Below are 18,253 nucleotides of genomic sequence, written 5' to 3'. Positions count from 1 at the left end.
ATTTCCTACTACAAAGGATCTTCCTGACCCATGGATGCAATGCATGTCTCCTGAGTTTCCTGTGTTGGGAGGTGGATTCTTTACCACTGTGCCAGTAGCTCATAAAAGTCACTGCAGACATGGCTGGCTAAGCCATACCTAGTGACTACTATTTACTCTCAGCCTATCTATGACACTGATGTATACTCCAAGATGTGGTGAATTTCTGACACTCATGTCTAATGAAAGAGAATTCAGGTTTCTCAGTTTCACTTGACCAGCAACCAGAGGAGACTATACAGACTCCACCATGGAGGAGCTACTCTTCTTAATTTAGGGCGGGACACTGACACCTTGTTGGCTGTGTCTCAACAGAACCCCTGGTTCTGAGTTCCCTGACAGGGGCCACTGTGTCCAAGGAGGACAAGGGAGGGGATGCGGAAAAAAGACACAAACACCTGAGACAATTTCCTTATTCCTCTGGCTGACATTTATTTTCTGAAAACTGTCCATGCATGGTGAGCTCCCTGCCACTGGAAACGCTGTCTAGTTACCCAGCAATGGAGGCTCAAGGAAGGGATGGATGGACTCTCTACCACTCATCTTGTGCCATAAAGTGAACCATGGAGGCCAACACAGCCCTGTGAGACTCAAAACATTGATGAAATTTATTACTGATGACCAGCTAGTCCCCTGCTACCCACAGTGACCTTAAGATGAATCTGACAACTCTATTTTTACCTAGAACACTTGGCTTTTCAAAATAAATAAGATGAGGGATTAGACTATGTAACATCCTTTTGTCCCCAGCAGCATCTGATGATATAAGCCAACTCAGACTTCAAAGTGGCAAAGAGGGGAGCCCATCTATTGGGCCATTTGGCTTCTACTTTACCAATAACTATTATCTCCACAACTCTGATACCATGATGAGAGGATGCCATGATGAAAAGTAATGCTTTTTGACCCTTAATTAAACCTGACCATTCTGCAGGTGCCTTTGGGCATTATAAACCTCTATTTCATAGCCCCCACAACTGAATACATAATTAGTGCAGATATATTTTCTGTGTGAACTCCAATTCACATCAGCCCCAAGCCGTGATGAGCACTGCTGTACTCAGAATCATTTCAGTGGGGCACATGGAAGACTGTAAACCTACCAGACTACCAGTGCCTACAGACTTGTCTCCAGAAACAACTACTAATAAGAGAAAAAGTAATGCCTGCCCTGTTTGAGTGAACCAAACATCTCTGTGAGATTCCTTCTCCATTCAACAGCTAAGACAATCTGTGCATATGGCCTTACCTGCCTACAGACTTAACTATAGGCAGCTTAATGCTGTGGTACAGATCAGGACACTGGCCTGATGTAATGACACTGTAACTTCCCTAGAGGCTCTTGACCCAGCTGAAGGAAATAGGTATGAAGCAATTCATATTACAAATGCCCTTTACAGCATCCCTGTCTACAAGATCATCAGGTTCACTTTGGCTTTTCTGTAACAGGTTTTACTACACCTTTAATGTTATTGTCTGAAATGCAGTACTTAGGTACAATCTCAAAAACGACAGAATGATCTTGATTTATTTCCAAGGCAAACCATTCAACATCACAGTAAACCAAGACTATGTCCCCAAACCCTAATGCTGAAATGCTGAACAGTTCTATGAAAACCTACAAGACCTTTTAAGCTAACACCAAAAAAAAAAAAAAAAAAAAATGTCCTTTTCATCATAGGGAATTGGAATGAAAAAGAAGGAAGTCAAGAGAAATCTGGAGTAACAGCCAAGTTTGACCTTGGAGTACAAAATGAAGCAGGGCAAAGGCTATCAGAGTTCTGCTAAGAGAACCCACTGGTCATAGTAAACACCCTCTTCCAACAACACAGGAGACGATTCTACATATGGATTTCTCTAGATGGTCAATACCAAAATCAGACTGATTATATTCTCTGCAGCCAAAGATGGAGAGGCTCTATACAGTCAGCAAAAACAAGACCCGGAGCTGACTAACTGTGGCTCAGATCATGAAGTCCTTATTGCAAAATTCAGACTTAAATTGAAGAAAGTAGGGAAAACCACTAGGCCATTCAGATATGATCTAAATCAAATCCCTTATGATTATACAGTGGAAGTGAATAATAGATGTAAGGGATTAGATCTGATAGAAAGACTGCCTGAAGAACTATGGACGGAGATTCGTAACATTGTACAGGAGGCGGTGACCAAAATTATCCAAAAAGAAAAAGAAATCAAGAAGGCAAAATGGTTGTCTGAGGAGGAATTATAAAGAGCTGAGAAAAAAAGAGATATAAAAGGCAAAGGAGAAAGGGAAAGATATAATCAAAAGAATGCAGAGTTCCAGAGAATAGCAAGGAGAGATAAGAAAAACTTCTTAAACAAACAATGCAAAGAAATAGAGGAAAACGATAGAATAGGAAAGACTAGAGATCTCCTCAAGAAAATTGGAGATATCAAGGGAACATCTCATGCAAACATTGGCACAATAAAGGACAGAAATGGCAAGGACCTAACAGAAGCAGAAGAGATTAAGAAGAGGTGGCAAGAATACACAGAAATGTATAAAAAAGTCTCAATGACCCAAATAAGCACAATTGTTAGTCACTTACCTAGAGTCAGACATCCTGAAATGTGAAGTCAAGTGGGCTTTAGGAAGCATTACGGCTAGTGGAGTGATGAAATTATGGGACCATCTAGTCAAAGCTATGGTTTTCCCACTAGTCATGGATGGATGTGAGAATTTGGACCATAATGAAGGCTGAACTACAAAGAAATGATGCTTTTGAAATATGGTGCTGGAGAAGACTCTCAAGAGTCCCTTGGACAACAAGGAGATCAAACCAGTCAATCCTAAAGGAAATCAACCCTGAATATCATTGCAAGGACTGATGCTTAAGCTGAAGTTCCACTACTCTGGCTACCTGATGTGAAGAGCTGACTCATTGGAAAACACCCTGATGCTCGGGAAGATTGTGGCAGGAGAAGAAGGGGATATCTAAAAATGTGTTTTATGTGTTGGTTGGATGACATTACTGACTCAATGGTCATGCTGCTGCTGCTAAGTTGCGTCAGTCGTGTCCAACTTTCTGCGACCCCATAGACGGCAGCCCACTAGGCTCCCCTGTCCCTGGGATTCTCCAAGCAAGAATGCTGGAGTGGGTTGCCGTTTCCTTCTCCAATGCATGAAAGTGAAAGTGAAGTTGCTCAGCTGTGTCTGACTCTTCTCGACCCCATGGACTGTACCCTACCAGGCTCCTCCATCCATGGGATTTTCCAGGCAAGAGTACTGGAGTGGGGTGCCATTGTCTTCTCCACAATGGACATGAGTTTCAGCAAACTCTGGGGGATAGTGAAGGACAGGGAAGCCTGGCATGCTGCAGTTCATGGGGTTGCCAAGAGTCAGACACAACTAAGAGACTGAACAAATGTCCTTCCAGAAGGTTGAGCAGGAAAGTCCAACTCCCAGATGGAGCACCAACCTCCACATATAATCAATGTCTCCTACATGGTACAGGCAAGGGTACTACCCAACCAGAACTGGATGCCATTTTGACCCACATGTGGCACTATGTCTAGGACATTATCATGGACAAGGGATAAGGACCTATGACTCATGGGAAATTCCTGGGAATAAACTGGGAAAGGAGAGTAGTTCTCTCTCAGGAGGCAATAACTGCCAAGTTTTAGTCATGCTCAGACTCTCAGTCCCAACAATACAAAGGATGCCCAATGACTGGTGGGATTCACATATGGTAGCAGATACTGGTACTCACACATCCCCCTACAGGGTCACCTTAATGACAGCACCCAGAGACCAGGTTACCAAAAAGACCTGCATGCTGAGTGGGGCCTGACAACAGAATGCCCTGGAGGCCCTGCAAATGCCTACACAGGCAACACTTTTCCTTTCATCAAATCCACAGCCTTTTAAGTTACAGGTCTCAGTAACCTTTCTGATGCCTATTAGAGTCTGTGGCAAAAGAACATGGCCACACATCAGAGGTGCCCACCTGGCTCTCAGATCCCTAATCTTGTATTTGCTGGCTGAAAGCAGACACCCTTTCAAAGACTGCATACAAGTTTTGGGCCTTGGTGAACACTGAATGCAGAAGTCTCTCCATGAAATAGTCTATTCAGAAGAAATTCCAACCAAATGCTAAATGGTTCTTCCTCTGTAGTTGTTTTATACTATTCAGAGTTAGATCAAAGTGTAAAATTACTATAAATTAAACGTTCAAACATATATTCCTGAACTAAAGAAAAATATGATGAGACTTTTTTTTTTTTAATTTAAAGGCATCTATAATTTTATGGGCTTCCCAGGTGGCTCAGCAGTAAAGAATCCGCTTGCCAATGCAGGAGACACAAATTCAATCACTGGGTTGGGAAGATCCCCTGGAGAAGTAAATGGCAACCCACTCTAGTATTCTTGCCTAGGAAATCCCATGGACAGAGGAGCCTGGTGGGCTATAATCCATGGGTTCACAAAAAAGCCGGATATGACTTAGGGACTAAAATAGCAATAATAGTAATTGTTACACTTACTGATGTGTTCTCCTCCTTTGGAAGTTTTCTGTTCCTGTATTGGAAGTTTTGGCACTGATTCTTGATGCTGAAGCACAGGAGTTTTGTCTGGAGCATCATCATAAGCTACATAAAAGAAATATACTGAGTTCCTTTATAGAAAAACAGATCTACTAAGAATTCTCTAGATTTCAAATTTGTAACAATATACAGCATATATTCTCATATTTTGACAAAGTTTTTATAAGTAAATTACCATAATGGGTCCCATCCCTTCATGGGAAATAGATGGGGAAACAGTGTCAGACTTTATTTTTTTGTGCTCCAAAATCACTGCAGATTGCAGCCATGAAATTAAAAGATGCTTACTCCTTGGAAGGAAAGTTATGACCAACCTAGATAGCTTATTAAAAAGCAGAGATATTACTTTGCCAACAAAGGTCCGTCTAGTCAAGGCTATGGTTTTTCCAGTAGTCATGTATGGATGTGAGAGTTGGACTGTGAAGAAAGCTGAGCACCAAAGAATTGATGCTTTTGAACTGTGGTGCTAGAGAAGACTCTTGTGAGTTCCTTGGACCACAAGGAGATCCAACCAGTCCATTCTAAAGGAGACCAGTCCTGGGTTTTCATTGGAAGGACTGATGCTGAGGCTGAAACTCCAATACTTGGGCCTCCTCATGTGAAGAGTTGACTCATTGGAGAAGACCCTGATGCTGGGAGGGATTGGGGCAGGAGGAGAAGGGGACGACAGAGGATGAGATGGCTGGATGGCATCACTGACTCGACGCACATGAGTTTGGGTGAACTCGGGAGTTGGTGATGGACAGGGAGGCCTGGCGTGCTGTGATTCATGGGGTCGCAAAGAGTCGGACATGACTGAGTGACTGAACTGAACTGAACCATAATGTCAGATGTGAAATAAACATTATGAGAACATTTTTAACTGGTATACCATAAAGAAGCTGTTTCAGTAATATTTCTGGACATTTTATATACATGTGTCTGTGTTTAGATATGCACATACACACACACACACACACACACACACACACACACATATATATATATATATATAAGGTCTCAAGTTTTCCTAGGTTATTTATACTATAGGCCAGTACAGGCTTATTTAACTAAAAATACAAATGAATATGTCCATGGTTCCTCATTACAACAAGTTTGTAAATGTACAATACCCTAAACCATATAAATTCTAAAGATAAAAATTCAGTTAAATAAACTAAGGTATATATTACCCACTGATTTATAATATAAATTATGGTAAACACTGTGGGACAAACAGCTGTACCTAGACCTATAATCTGAATGAAATTAATCTCTATATACTGACTTACAGGGATTTCTATAAGGGATTTCTAGGAATAAAGTTAAGTTAAAAAAAAAACTAAAAAGGGAAAATCTAGCATGTAAACTTTGGGTAAGGAAGAAAAAGAAATGAGAAAAAACAAGGAAAGATAAATAAATAGGTCAAACCCAGGAAAAGTATCATAAATCAATGTACTTGGTTGGGTACAAGATGAGAAGGAAGATTGAAAAAAGAAGGATAAGCCTGTAAAAATATCTCTTTGTACAATTTTTTAACTTTTGGAAGTAGATTCATGCCCTATATATTTCAAAGTATAATTAAGCCATAAGGGTAAGAAGATGGAGTAGAAAGAAAAAGTAAATGATATGAATCTGCTGAAAGCAAAATAAAAGCAGTAATTCATTGGTATGGTATTTAATACAAACCCTCACAGTTGGATATGGAAGTGGGGTGGGTAGGGGAAAGTCAATGACAGTCAAGTCATGAGATCATTTTCAAACTTGGCTGTTGTCCTAACAGTATGTGCAAAGTATTCTGAAACCATGTGTGAAGCATTACAGGATGGAGCAAATGAGTAATCATGCTGATGCTCTTTAGAACCCTAGCTACTGGGGCCCTGGGATCCATAAAATGGAAGGAGCCTTTTGTTTGGGGTTCCTTCAGCTGGGAGGCCACCCCTCACCTCAGTCTGCACTGATGTGGTCTGCCCCTTGGCAGGGGCTCTTCCATGGTGTGAAAGGGAACACAATGGAGCTGGTGATCTTCCCTGTCTGATCTACAGCCTACACCCTGAGGGTAAGTGAATAATAAATGGTTCATTGTAACCTTGGGTTCAGTTGCTATGCTAATAGGCCTATTCAGAAACTAGCATTTCTTTTCTCTGATTACCAAGTTAGCACAAGGAGCACTGTGGTCAACGAAGCCCAGTGCTTGTGTGGAGGGAACACTTTGGGAAGTACCAACCAGCATGCAGGACATGGTGGTGAGGGAGCTACCAGAGACCCACAAGGCACTCTGCTAGCAGGGAAATGACTCTACTAAAGTTGATGCCACAGGGATGTGGAAAGTGCTACTGTGTTATTTCCAACGTTTTCATCAAATTGAAGTTGACTTAAAATATTGTGTTAGTTTCAGGTGTACAGCATAGTGATTCACTATTTTTGCAGACTATATTACAAGATAATGAATATAATTCCCTGTGCTATATAGTACATTGTTGTTGCTTACCTATTTTATACACAGTAGTTTGTATCTGTTCATCCTAAACCCCTGATGGTGCTTCCCATCCTTCATCTCCCTTCTGATAACCACAAGTTTGTGTTCTATATATGTGAGTCTGTTCCTATTTTGTATACACATTTGTTTTTTAGAATCTAAATATAAGTGGTATCATACAGTATTTGCCTGTCTCTGTTGACTTGTCTCTCTATATAATACTCTCTGGGTCTGCACATGTTGCTGCAAATAGCAGTATTTCACGCTTTTCATGACTGAGTAATATTCCACTGTATGCCTCATCTTAATCCATCATCTGTGCCTGGATTATTTGCATAACTTTTCAGTTCTGAAGTAGAACAACTGTCTATTCCCTTAGCCTCTGATTCACCTACCAAGATGCTCAATGACACATAGGCTTTGAGAAAATTAGAGAAGCAACTTTACAGCTACTAATGGGTCCAGAGTCTTTGGAGGCCCTGCATGCTGAATTGCACCCTGGAACCACTGTCAGCTTTAGTATGTCCTGGAACTAACAGTCTATGGGCAGTGAGTTGTTGAGATTCATACTTTAATTAAAAACATACAAGGTCCTGAGGATTGCTCTGCCTAGCAACTTAGAGAAACATCAGTGACTAAGGTAGTCTGCCTGCATGAAGAGGAAGTCATTTTATTAAACTAGGTGAGGGAGACCGTACACTGTAGGGCCTCTCACTGTACAATGAACTGTATGATGTGCCAGTCCCTTATTGCCCAATGAGGTAGAGGAAAAGAGGGATCAGAGACGTGAGCACCTAGGACCTTTCCCTTCCTTGGCTGAGTGCATGTTTGGCTCCAACAGAAGAGCCCTTACACTGGAATTCCCCTTGCCTTGAAAAACACACTTGGATCATCACTTGCAGAGGTTTTCTTAAAGGCTCCATGAGCCACACTGGTGGTCTCTAAAGTCACAGGTGGAGTGAGGACATTAAAAATATTTCTGATAAGACTCATATTTCTATTTACTTTCCTTCAGGCCAACTTCACTGGTTTTTGAGCTCAGTTAAACTTACTTATAAGGTGATGTCTGTTGGTTCACGGCACAATGACTGACAAATTTCAAGACATGGGAAAAGTAACTACCAACAAAACAGTACTAATTGACCACTGAACAGACCTAAAAATGCTAATGGACACCCACCCCTAGATGATCTAGTTAAAAATTTTCCCAAAGAAATCTCTAGGTCTAGTTCCTAACCACTGGGGCCTCAAGGAGAATATTAACAGGCATTTTACCAAAGAGCTCCTAGTCGAGTAGTGGTCAATGAGTCCCAGCACACTTGCTCACTAAAGTCCAAATTGCGATGGCACCTGTAACTAATATTGACACAAATGCTCCTCCCTCTGCTCCAAGTGACACTGACGTGAGTCAGAGAAGCCTCCGTTATTTTTATTCAAACCTCCCAGCTTTAAATCATAAGCAACATTAGGGATTAGGTCAATATTCCAACATCATCAGTGGTTATCTGAGCATGTGTGCCAAAGTCAGAACTCAAAGTAGGGAGCAGGGATATTGTATTTCTAGAGTCATTTGGTGACTGGTGCAGAGGTGACCATGACCTCCAACACCAGATACTGAGGGAAAAAGACAACTCTCTCTGGTTGTTCATTGGAGGCCATTACTAAGGACACCCTAGATCAAAGCCTACCTTTGAGTGTATCCTGTCAGGCAACCACAGAACTCCATTTGCATGGCTTCCACTACTGAATGTTTGTTGACACAGATGTAGTTCTTATGTGAGTGAACCTGCACTTACATTCAGCCTAAGCCCTGATGGGACCTGCTGCATTTAGGGGCAGTTTTCGGGGCACAGATAAGACTGAGAACCTCCAGACTAAACAGTGTCTCCTATGTCTTATCCAACAAATTCATGGGAAGAAAAGATTTAACTGTTCTCATTGCTAAGCTTAATGAATAGAAATGTCCCTATGAGACTTTTCTCATCGGAATAACAAACTTGATCATTGCACACAGCCTCATACACATGTTACCAATTCTGGTAGGTCAATGCTATAGTACAGCCCTGAGCCTTGATGGTACCCTGCCACTGTAACTGACATACAGGTGATTCTCCAAAGTAAAGGTACTCGAAGTCCCAAACCTGATAAATCCAATACACTTTGTATGTACTTTGTATGCATTCATCTGCATACAAGTGATCCCAGTCAGTTTAAGCTTATATAGGACTTGCGATATCTTACTACTGTCCTGTACATGGCCACCAAACAGCTCCAGTATCTGTAATCAGTGCACAGGTCACGATTTCTAAGTGGCCTTGCTCTTACAGGGAGGAATAGTTTTCACTCAAGTGGACCCAGACAAGGACACATACAACAAGCATTAGATGCCCTGTGGACCCACCAGTGGCTCTTGGCTGGGCCATTAGTACACACACTTATGTACCTCGTACCCTATTGAAACTCCTGAGTGTGATCTCCAAGAGGCATACCATAACCTTGCGCTATTCAGTTCCAACAAATGAAAAGAAGCCCAGCAGTTAGTGGGACTCTGCAACCACTTGCACTAGAAGTTACCTAGGAGCAGTCTTTGATGAAATTGATCAATGATGTTACCAAAAAGGCTGTTTCATTTCAGTGAGGATACAAAAAACAGGGTACCCTAAAAGTCCTCCAACATGCCTCTTATATCAGAAACATCCCTTTCCACTGGAATTTATGGCAAAAGACCCCTGCCACATGTTTAGAAATCCACTGGGCTTCTGTTCCCATAACTACCTGGAGTTGGCTGAAAGGCTCACAACTGTGGAGAGACAATTATTCACCTGCTCTTGTCCTTGAGGCATTCATCTTCTAGTCACAAAATAATATTAAGGACAGAAATTCCAACAAAGGCATCAATATACTTGCTTTTTTTCCTCTAATTATCTCATGGTATTCATACCTTAGTGAAAGTATAGAATTTCTATAAAATTTATGCTCAAAATGTATAATATGAACCAAAATAAAAACATCTTCTAATGAGTTTAATTAAAGCAATATAAAGCTTTTTGCAGCTTTTGCACTTACTACTAAGCCTTTCCCCTTTGTGAAAGCTTGGTTTCTTCACTTGAGTCTCTGATTTTGACACTGAGCCTTGATGTACAGGCATACCATTTCCGTTTGGTACTTCACCCTGAGCTACATAAAGAATTCAGCCCACTAGATAAAAAAAAAAATCTACTGGGAAATCCCTACATGGCAAATTTATACATGTGAACTATGGCAGTTTCTCCCAGTTTATGCAGTTATCATTAGATAACTATAATGTGTGATCTGCTATGAAAACTATGAGAAGAGTCTAAAAGAGAGTGTGTGGAAAGTATTTTATTGTTATTAATATTCCTAGATTTCAAACACTAGTTGCTCTTTTTCTGAGTTTTCTTAATATTTTCTGTTAATATTAGGTTGGTGCAAAAATAATTGAAGTTTTAAGTTGAACTTTGCCATTTGATACTGGAATACATTCTTAAATAAATATGGCTATGTTATATATCATTTTAATATGCATTTCTCACTTTATGCTTTTTTGGAAATGACATGCTATTTATTTTGTATTTATTTTAGACTATAGAAATTATGTTAGAAAGCAAATTCAAACAAAGTGCAATTGTGCGGTAGTTTGAGCGTTCTTTGGCATTGCCTTTCTTTGGGATTGAAATGAAAACTGACCTTTTCCAGTCCTGTGGCCACTGCTGAGTTTTCCAAATTTGCTGGCATATTGAGTGCAGCACTTTCACAGCATCGTCTTTCAGGATTTGAAATAGCTCAACTGGAATTCCATCACCTCCACTAGCTTTGTTCGTAGTGATGCTTCCTAAGGCTCACCTGACTTCACATTCCAGGATGTCCAGCTCTAGGTGAGTGTGAGTAATCACACCTTTGTAATTATCTGGGTCGTGAAGATCTTTTTTGTACAGTTCTTCTGTGTATTCTTGCCACTTCTTAATATCTTCTGCTTCTGTTATGTCCATACCATTTCTGTCCTTTATCGAGCCCATCTTTGCATGAAATGTTCCCTTGGTATCTCTGATTTTCTTGAAGAGATCTCTAGTCTTTCCCATTCTGGTGTTTTCCTTTATTTCTTTGCACTGATCACTGAGGAAGGCTTTCTTATCTCTCCTTGCTATTCTTTGGAACTCTGCATTCAAATGGGTATATCTTTCCTCTTCTCCTTTGCTTTTTGCCTCTCTTCTTTTCACAGCTATTTGTAAGGCCTTTTCAGACAGCCATTTTGCTTTTTTGCATTTCTTTTTCTTGGGGATGGTCTTGATCCCTGTCTCCTGTACAGTGTCACAAACCTCCGTCCATAGTTCATCAGGCACTCTATCAGATCTAGTCCCTTAAATCTACTTCTCACTTCCACTGTATAGTCATAAGGGATTTGATTTAGGTCATATCTGAATGGTCTAGTGGTTTTCCCCACTTTCTTAAATTTAAGTCTTAATTTGACAATAAGGAGTTCATGATCCTGGCCACAGTCAGCTCCCGGTCTTGTTTTTGCTGACTGTATGGAGCTTCTCCATCTTTGAGATGCTTATTGATAAGGTAAGCTCCTTACTGATAAGGCTGATCTAATTTAATTTACAGATGGGTCCTACTTAAAGGATAAACAGGGACCTTACTGAGCTGGATATGCAATAATATCCACAGCGGACATAATTAAAAACTTTTATTTATCAGAAACAAAGGCAACATAACAAGCCAAATTAAAACTCTTAACTCTAGCTTGTAAACTAGCTAAAGACCAGGATAACAAATATTTATGTGACAGTCACTATGCTTTTGAAATGGCACATAATTTTGGAATGCTATTAAAACAATGAGCTTTTTAACCTCCTCAGGAGAACTTTAAAAATGTTTTGTAATATAGGTGCCAAAACAGTTAGCAATTATTGAAACAATAGGGCACTCATTCCAAATCTGACACTACAGAAGCTAAAAGAAATCAGCTTGCTGATGCTGCAACAAAACAGGCAGTTTTAAATATTAATCCTGTCCAGGCTTGAAAATGTCTACTTCTCTCCATTAACCTTGATAACCAAATAAAAGATTTCTTTATACAGGCTCAAGAGATAACCACTAAAGAAGAGAAACAGATAACAATGACAGAACTAGGGAATTTTGACCCAGCTACACAAATACAGTTTAGATCAAACAAAAACAAACACTATCTAATGAAGCCTAACTGTCATTACTGCAACATGTACATTCTTTAACACACTGGGCTTTTAAGAAAATGATTTAATGGGAAAAATAATTTTGGAAATTTGCACCCATGATGGTTCAAAGGAAATATATGACATTATGGACAGGGTTTTACTGAGACACTTAAAAAAAGTACTAAGTACTTTTATATCGAGTGCCCATGTAAAGGATAATGAATTACAATCTAGAGATTTTATTAGAAAGGACATCAAATAAAAGATTATTTACAGACACAATGAAAAAAATCTTATCAAGTATTATTAACTAATCTATATGAAGCCAAACTGAAAGACATTAATTCATAGATTCACATCTCTCATTTTGAAAAGGCCTTCCACCTGAGTGGACTTTGACCCCTGTTCCTAGCACCTGCCTTCAACTAAGCCAAGCATCACTAAGCTAGGAGAAGAAAATAACAGTAACAGACAGCTGACAGTCTGGACCAGGCTTGAAAGACCCATTCTACCAATTCAATTGTACTGCTGACCAAAGGTCGGTCTATCTATCAAAATTAAAAGTTGTTGTTTAATTTCTAGCTATTTTGCCCCAATGTTTAGGATGGAAATAAAACTCTTTGGTAACACTAAGTATAACTGCTGCTGCTGCTAAGTCGTGTCAGTAGTGTCTGACTCTGCGACCCCACAGACGGCAGCCCACTAGGCTCCGCCGTCCCTGGGATTCTCCAAGCAAGAACCCTGGAGTGGGTTGCCATTTCCTTCTCCAATGCGTGAAAGTGAAAAGTGAAAGTGAAGTCGCTCAGTCGTGTCTGACTCTTCACGACCCCCATGGACAGCAGCCTATCAGGCTCCTCCGTCCATGGGATTTTCCAGGCAAAAGTACTGGAGTGGGGTGCCATTGCCTTCTCCATAATTATAGCTACTAGGGGCAAATTAGCTGACTTTTGGATTTTTATCCAATTCCTTGGTCAATACAAGGCCAAAATAAGCCTCTCATAAATCTCATCACTGACTCTTCAAATGTTCCTATAATCTATAAAATGATTTCTCATAAGCATATCCCTCCATGTTTTTGTTGTTCAGTTGTTAAGTCGTGTCCATTTCTTTGTAATCCCATGGACTGCAGCATTCAGGCTTCCCTGTCCTTCACTATCTCCCAGAGTTTGATCAAATTCATGTCCATTGAGTCAGTGATGCCATCCAACCATCTCATTCTCTGTTGTCTCCTCCTCCTCCTGCCTACAATTTTTCTAAGCATCAGGGTTTTTTCAAATGAGTCAGCTCTTCCCATCAGGTGGCCCAAGTACTGGAGCTTCAGCTTCAGCATCAGTAATTCCAATGAATATTCAGGATTGATTTCCTTTAGGATTGACTGGGTTGATCTCCCTTGCTGTCTAACTGAGTCTCAAGAGTCTTGAGCACCACAATCTGAAAGCATCGGTTCTTTGGTGCTCAGCCTTCTTTATGGTCCAACTCTCACATCTGTACACACATGACTACTGGAAAAACCATAGCTTCGACTATATGGACCTTTGCAGTAATGTGATATCTGCTTTTTAAAACACTGTATAGGTTTGTCATAGCTTTTCTTCTAAGGAGCAAGCATCTTTTAATTTTGTGGCTGCAGTCACTGTCTGCATTGATTTTGGAGCCCAAGAAAATGGAACCTGACACTGTTTTCACTTTTTCCCCATTTATTTCCCATGAAGTGACAGGACTGGATGCCATGATCTTAGTGTTTTGAATGCTGAGTTTTAAGCCAGCTTTTTCACTCTCCTCTTTCACTTTCATCAAGAGGCTCTTTAGTTCTTCTTCGCTTTCTGCCATTTATCATCTGCATAACTGAGGTTGTTGATACTTTTCCCAGCAATCTTGATTTCAGCTTTCAGTCATCCAGCCTGGCATTTTGCATGATGCACTCTGCATATAAGTTAAATAAGCAGGATGACAATATACAGCCTCGATATATTCCTTTCCCAATTGTGAACCAGTCCACTGTTCCATGTCTGGTTTTATGGCCACTGTATACATGTACCACAACCGTTTTTATCCATTCATGTATCAATGGACATCTAGGTGGCTACCATGTTCTATGCTGTGCTTAGTCGTTCTGTTGTATCTGACTCTTTGTGACACTATGGACTGTAGCCCGTCAGGCTCCTCTGCCCATGGGGATTCTCCAGGCAAGAAGCTATTACAAATAGTGTTGCAATGAACATTAGGGTTACATATGTCTTTTTCAATTATGGTTTCCTCAGGGTATATGCCCAGTAGTGGGATTGCTGGGTAATATGGTAGCTCTATTCCTAGTTATTTAAGGAACCTCTATACTATTTTCCACCGGAGAAGGCAATGGCACCCCACTCCAGTACTCTTGCCTGGAAAATTCTAGGATGGAGGAGCCTGGTAGGCTGCAGTCCATGGGGGTCGTGAAGAGTCAGACACAACTGAGCGACTTCACTTTCACTTTTCACTTTCATGCATTGGAGAAGGAAACGGCAACCCACTCCAGTGTTCTTGCCTGGAGAATCCCAGGGATGGGGGAGCCTGGTGGGCTGCCGTCTATGGGGTCGCACAGAGTCGGACACGACTGAAGCGACTTAGCAGTAGCAGCAGGATACTGTTCTCCACAGTGGCTATATGAATTTACATTCCCACCAACAGTGCGAGATGGTTCCCTTTTTCCACACCCTCTTTAGCATTTATTGTTTGTAGATTTTTTGATGATGGCCATTCTGACCGGCATGAGGTAATCCCTCACTGCAGTTTTTATGAGAACATTTTTAATCAGTATACCTCAAAGAAGGTGTTTCAATAGTATTTCTAGACATTATATAATAATACACACAGACATATATATATATATATATATATATATATAAAAGTCTCTTGATTTCATAAGTTATTTATACCTTATGCCAACACATGTTCATAGAATAAAAAATACAAATGAATGTGTACACAGTTATTCGTGTACAATGTATTGGGTTTGCCAGAAAGTTCAGTCCGGTTGTTATGTAAGATGTTATGGAAAAACCTGAATAGATTTTCTGGTCAACTCAGTATTTAGAAGTGCAAAATATTCAAAACCATAAAAATATTAAGGGAGAGAATTAGTTAAATTAAGGTATGCATTACACACTGTGGTATAATATAAATTATGGTAAATACTGTGGTTACAAACAGCTATACGTAGTACTATACTCTGAATGAAACTGAATTCTATATAATGACTTGGAGGGATTTCTAGAAATAATATTAAGTAAAAAAACTGGAAGGGGAAAACTAACATGCAAACACTGGGTAATAAAATAGAAATGAGAAAAAATAAAGGAGAGACAAAAAATAGAGAAAAGATAGGAAAACTATCACAAAACAATGCACATAGATACCTACAAGAAGAGAGAAGACTGAGAAGCCTCTAAGCATACTGCTTTGTATATTGTTAACTTTTGGAAGTAGTTGCATGCTCTATGTATTTCAAAATAAAAATTAGGCCAAAACAAATAAGATGATGGAATGGAAAGAAAAAGCAAACTTAAAGAATTGAAACTACTGTAGGGAGAATAAAAGCAGTAATTCCTCAAACCAGTATTTACTAAAAACCCTGTCTTGGACATGGAAGTGGGGTGACTTGGGGGGACGTGGACAACAAAACAAGTCATGCAATCATTTTATAACTTGATTTGTTTTAGTAATGGTATATTCAGAGCTATTCTGAAACCATTTGAGAAGCATTTCAGGATTAAGCAAATGAGTAATTGTACCAATGCTGTTTCAGAACTCTAGCTACCTGAGCTGTCATGTCCTACACGTGGCCACCACACCGCTCACATATCTGTTATTAGTTACTGTGTCTGTGTGTAGGACTGTGTTAGTTGCTCAGTCATGTCTGACTCTTTGCGACCCCACGAACTGTAGCCTGCCAGGCTTCTCTGTCCATGGAATTCTCCAGGCAAAAATACTGGAGTGGATTGCCATTCCCTTCTCCAGAGGAACTTCCCAACCCAGGGATCGAACCCTGGTCTCCTGCCTCGCAGGCAGATTCTTTACCATTTGAGCTACGAAGAGGTCACCAATTTTAAGTGGCTTGCTCCTACAGGGAGGATTAGTTTTCACTCAGCTAGTCCTCTCATCACAAAGGACGCCACCCAACAAGGACAAGACATTGTGTGAATCTACCAGTGGCTCCTGGCTGAACCATTAGTACACATGCTTAGTTACCTGATACCATAGTGAAATTCCTGGGCATGATCTCTAAGGGGCATGAATTCTCATTTCAGAAGACAAGACCTCAAACTTGGGTGATTCAACTCTGACAAATAACTGGGCCCAGCAAATAGTGCAACCCTTTCGATCATCTGCATTCTCCTTTGCCCAAAGAGAGTCCTTGATGAAGCCAATCTATGTGGTTACCAGAGAGGCTGCTTCATTTTAGTGAGGATACAACCAAGAGAGTACCCAAAAGGCCCTCCAAAAGGCCTCCTGACCATCACCAGATGCTTGATTTACAGATCTCCAAAACATCTGTTTGCTAATGGAGTCTATGGCACAAGGGCCCTATCATGCATAGAGGCATCCATTGGGCTTCTGTAGTTATAACTACTGGGAGCTGGCTGAAAGGCACACTACTTTGGAGACATAGGTATTAACCAGCTACTGGGCGTTGGGCCATTCATCTTCTGGTCACAAAATGCTCTTAAGGACAAAAATTTCAATCAAATGGTATCAGTATTTCTGCTCTTCTCTCTAGGTATCTCATGGTATCTGATTTTAGTCAAAGTGAAATATTTCAATATGAATATATGCTCAACAAATACATTTTCATAAACCAAAATAAAAACATCTAATGAGTTTAATTTTAAACAATATAAATTTTTCTGTAGTTTTTGCACTTACTAGTAAATCTTTCCCCTGTGTGAAAGCTTTCTTTCTTCACTTGAATCTCTGATTCTGACATTAACTCTTGATGGTCAAGCATATGATTTCCATCTGGTACTTCATCTTGAGCTACAAAAAGAGAAGAATTTATCAACTAAATAAAAATAAAGATCTATGGTGAAACATTTAGCTTACAATTTATAAAATGAAAACAGCAGCAGTTATCTCATTTTTATGAAGTTAAGAAGAAAATCACCATATTGTGAAGTCTGCCATGAAAACTATGAGAAGTCTTAATGAGTGTGTGTGAAAGGTACTTTACCATAAAAATAATACTCGTGGAATTCAAATGTGTTTTATGTTAAGTTTCTCATTTTCTGAGTTGTCTCAATATTTTTAGTTAATATAATTCAATAGACCAAACAAAGAAAATACACATGTACAAGGTTATTCATAGCATAATATTTGTAACTGTAAAATATTAAGATCACTTAAACATAAAGCATAGGGGACTGGTAGGCTAAAGTATCATATGTAAAGTATAAAAACATAGACTGTAGGGTGCAATGTGCATATGGAGCTGTACAAACAAATACAAAAGGAATGATAAAGATCCTGATGAAATGATTGGGAAGCATCTCCAGGATACAGTGCTTAATGGTAGAGGGGGGAACCTAAAAGAGAGAATACCAAGTACGGTTTAAGAAAGAAGGAAGGAAAGAAAGAATAAAGGAAATTTGAAAAAAAAATGATGATGAAAGATCCTTATTTTTAAAACAAGAAATACAGGAAATGTATATCAAAAACAATATACTGGGTCACAAGAGTCCCTGCAGACATGGCTGACTTGAGCCATACCCAGTAACTACTATTTGCTCTCATGCTGTTCTGACAATGATGGATACTCCGTGATATAACCAGGTTCTGAGATTCAAGTCTAATGAAAAATTATCCAGGTTTCTCAGTTTCACTTGACCAGCAACCTGAGGAGGAGCTACTCTTGTTAATTTAGTGAGGGAAACAGACACGTTGCTGGCTGTGTCTCAACAGAACCCCTGGTTCTGAGTTCCCTGACAGGGGCCACTGTGTCCAAGGAGGACAAGGG

General features: G+C 40.0%; 1 protein-coding gene across 1 annotated transcript in view; it reads right to left on the bottom strand.

Moving 5' to 3' along the window:
* Positions 1-18,253, bottom strand: part of LOC113902735 (coiled-coil domain-containing protein 7-like) — a 169,077-nt gene that overhangs the window by 125,755 nt on the left and 25,069 nt on the right. The window contains exons 6-7 of the mRNA XM_027558129.1: positions 17,167-17,277; positions 4,549-4,653 (exon numbers count right to left, since the gene is read on the bottom strand). Of these exons, the coding sequence (XP_027413930.1) occupies positions 4,549-4,653; positions 17,167-17,277 (216 nt within the window). The remainder of the gene's footprint in view (positions 1-4,548; positions 4,654-17,166; positions 17,278-18,253) is intronic.

This window comes from Bos indicus x Bos taurus, chromosome 13 (assembly GCF_003369695.1).
Source record: "Bos indicus x Bos taurus breed Angus x Brahman F1 hybrid chromosome 13, Bos_hybrid_MaternalHap_v2.0, whole genome shotgun sequence".
Taxonomy (NCBI): Eukaryota; Metazoa; Chordata; class Mammalia; order Artiodactyla; family Bovidae; genus Bos; species Bos indicus x Bos taurus.
The sequence above is the reverse complement of the archived record's forward strand: the minus strand, read 5'-3'. Positions and strand labels throughout refer to the sequence as shown.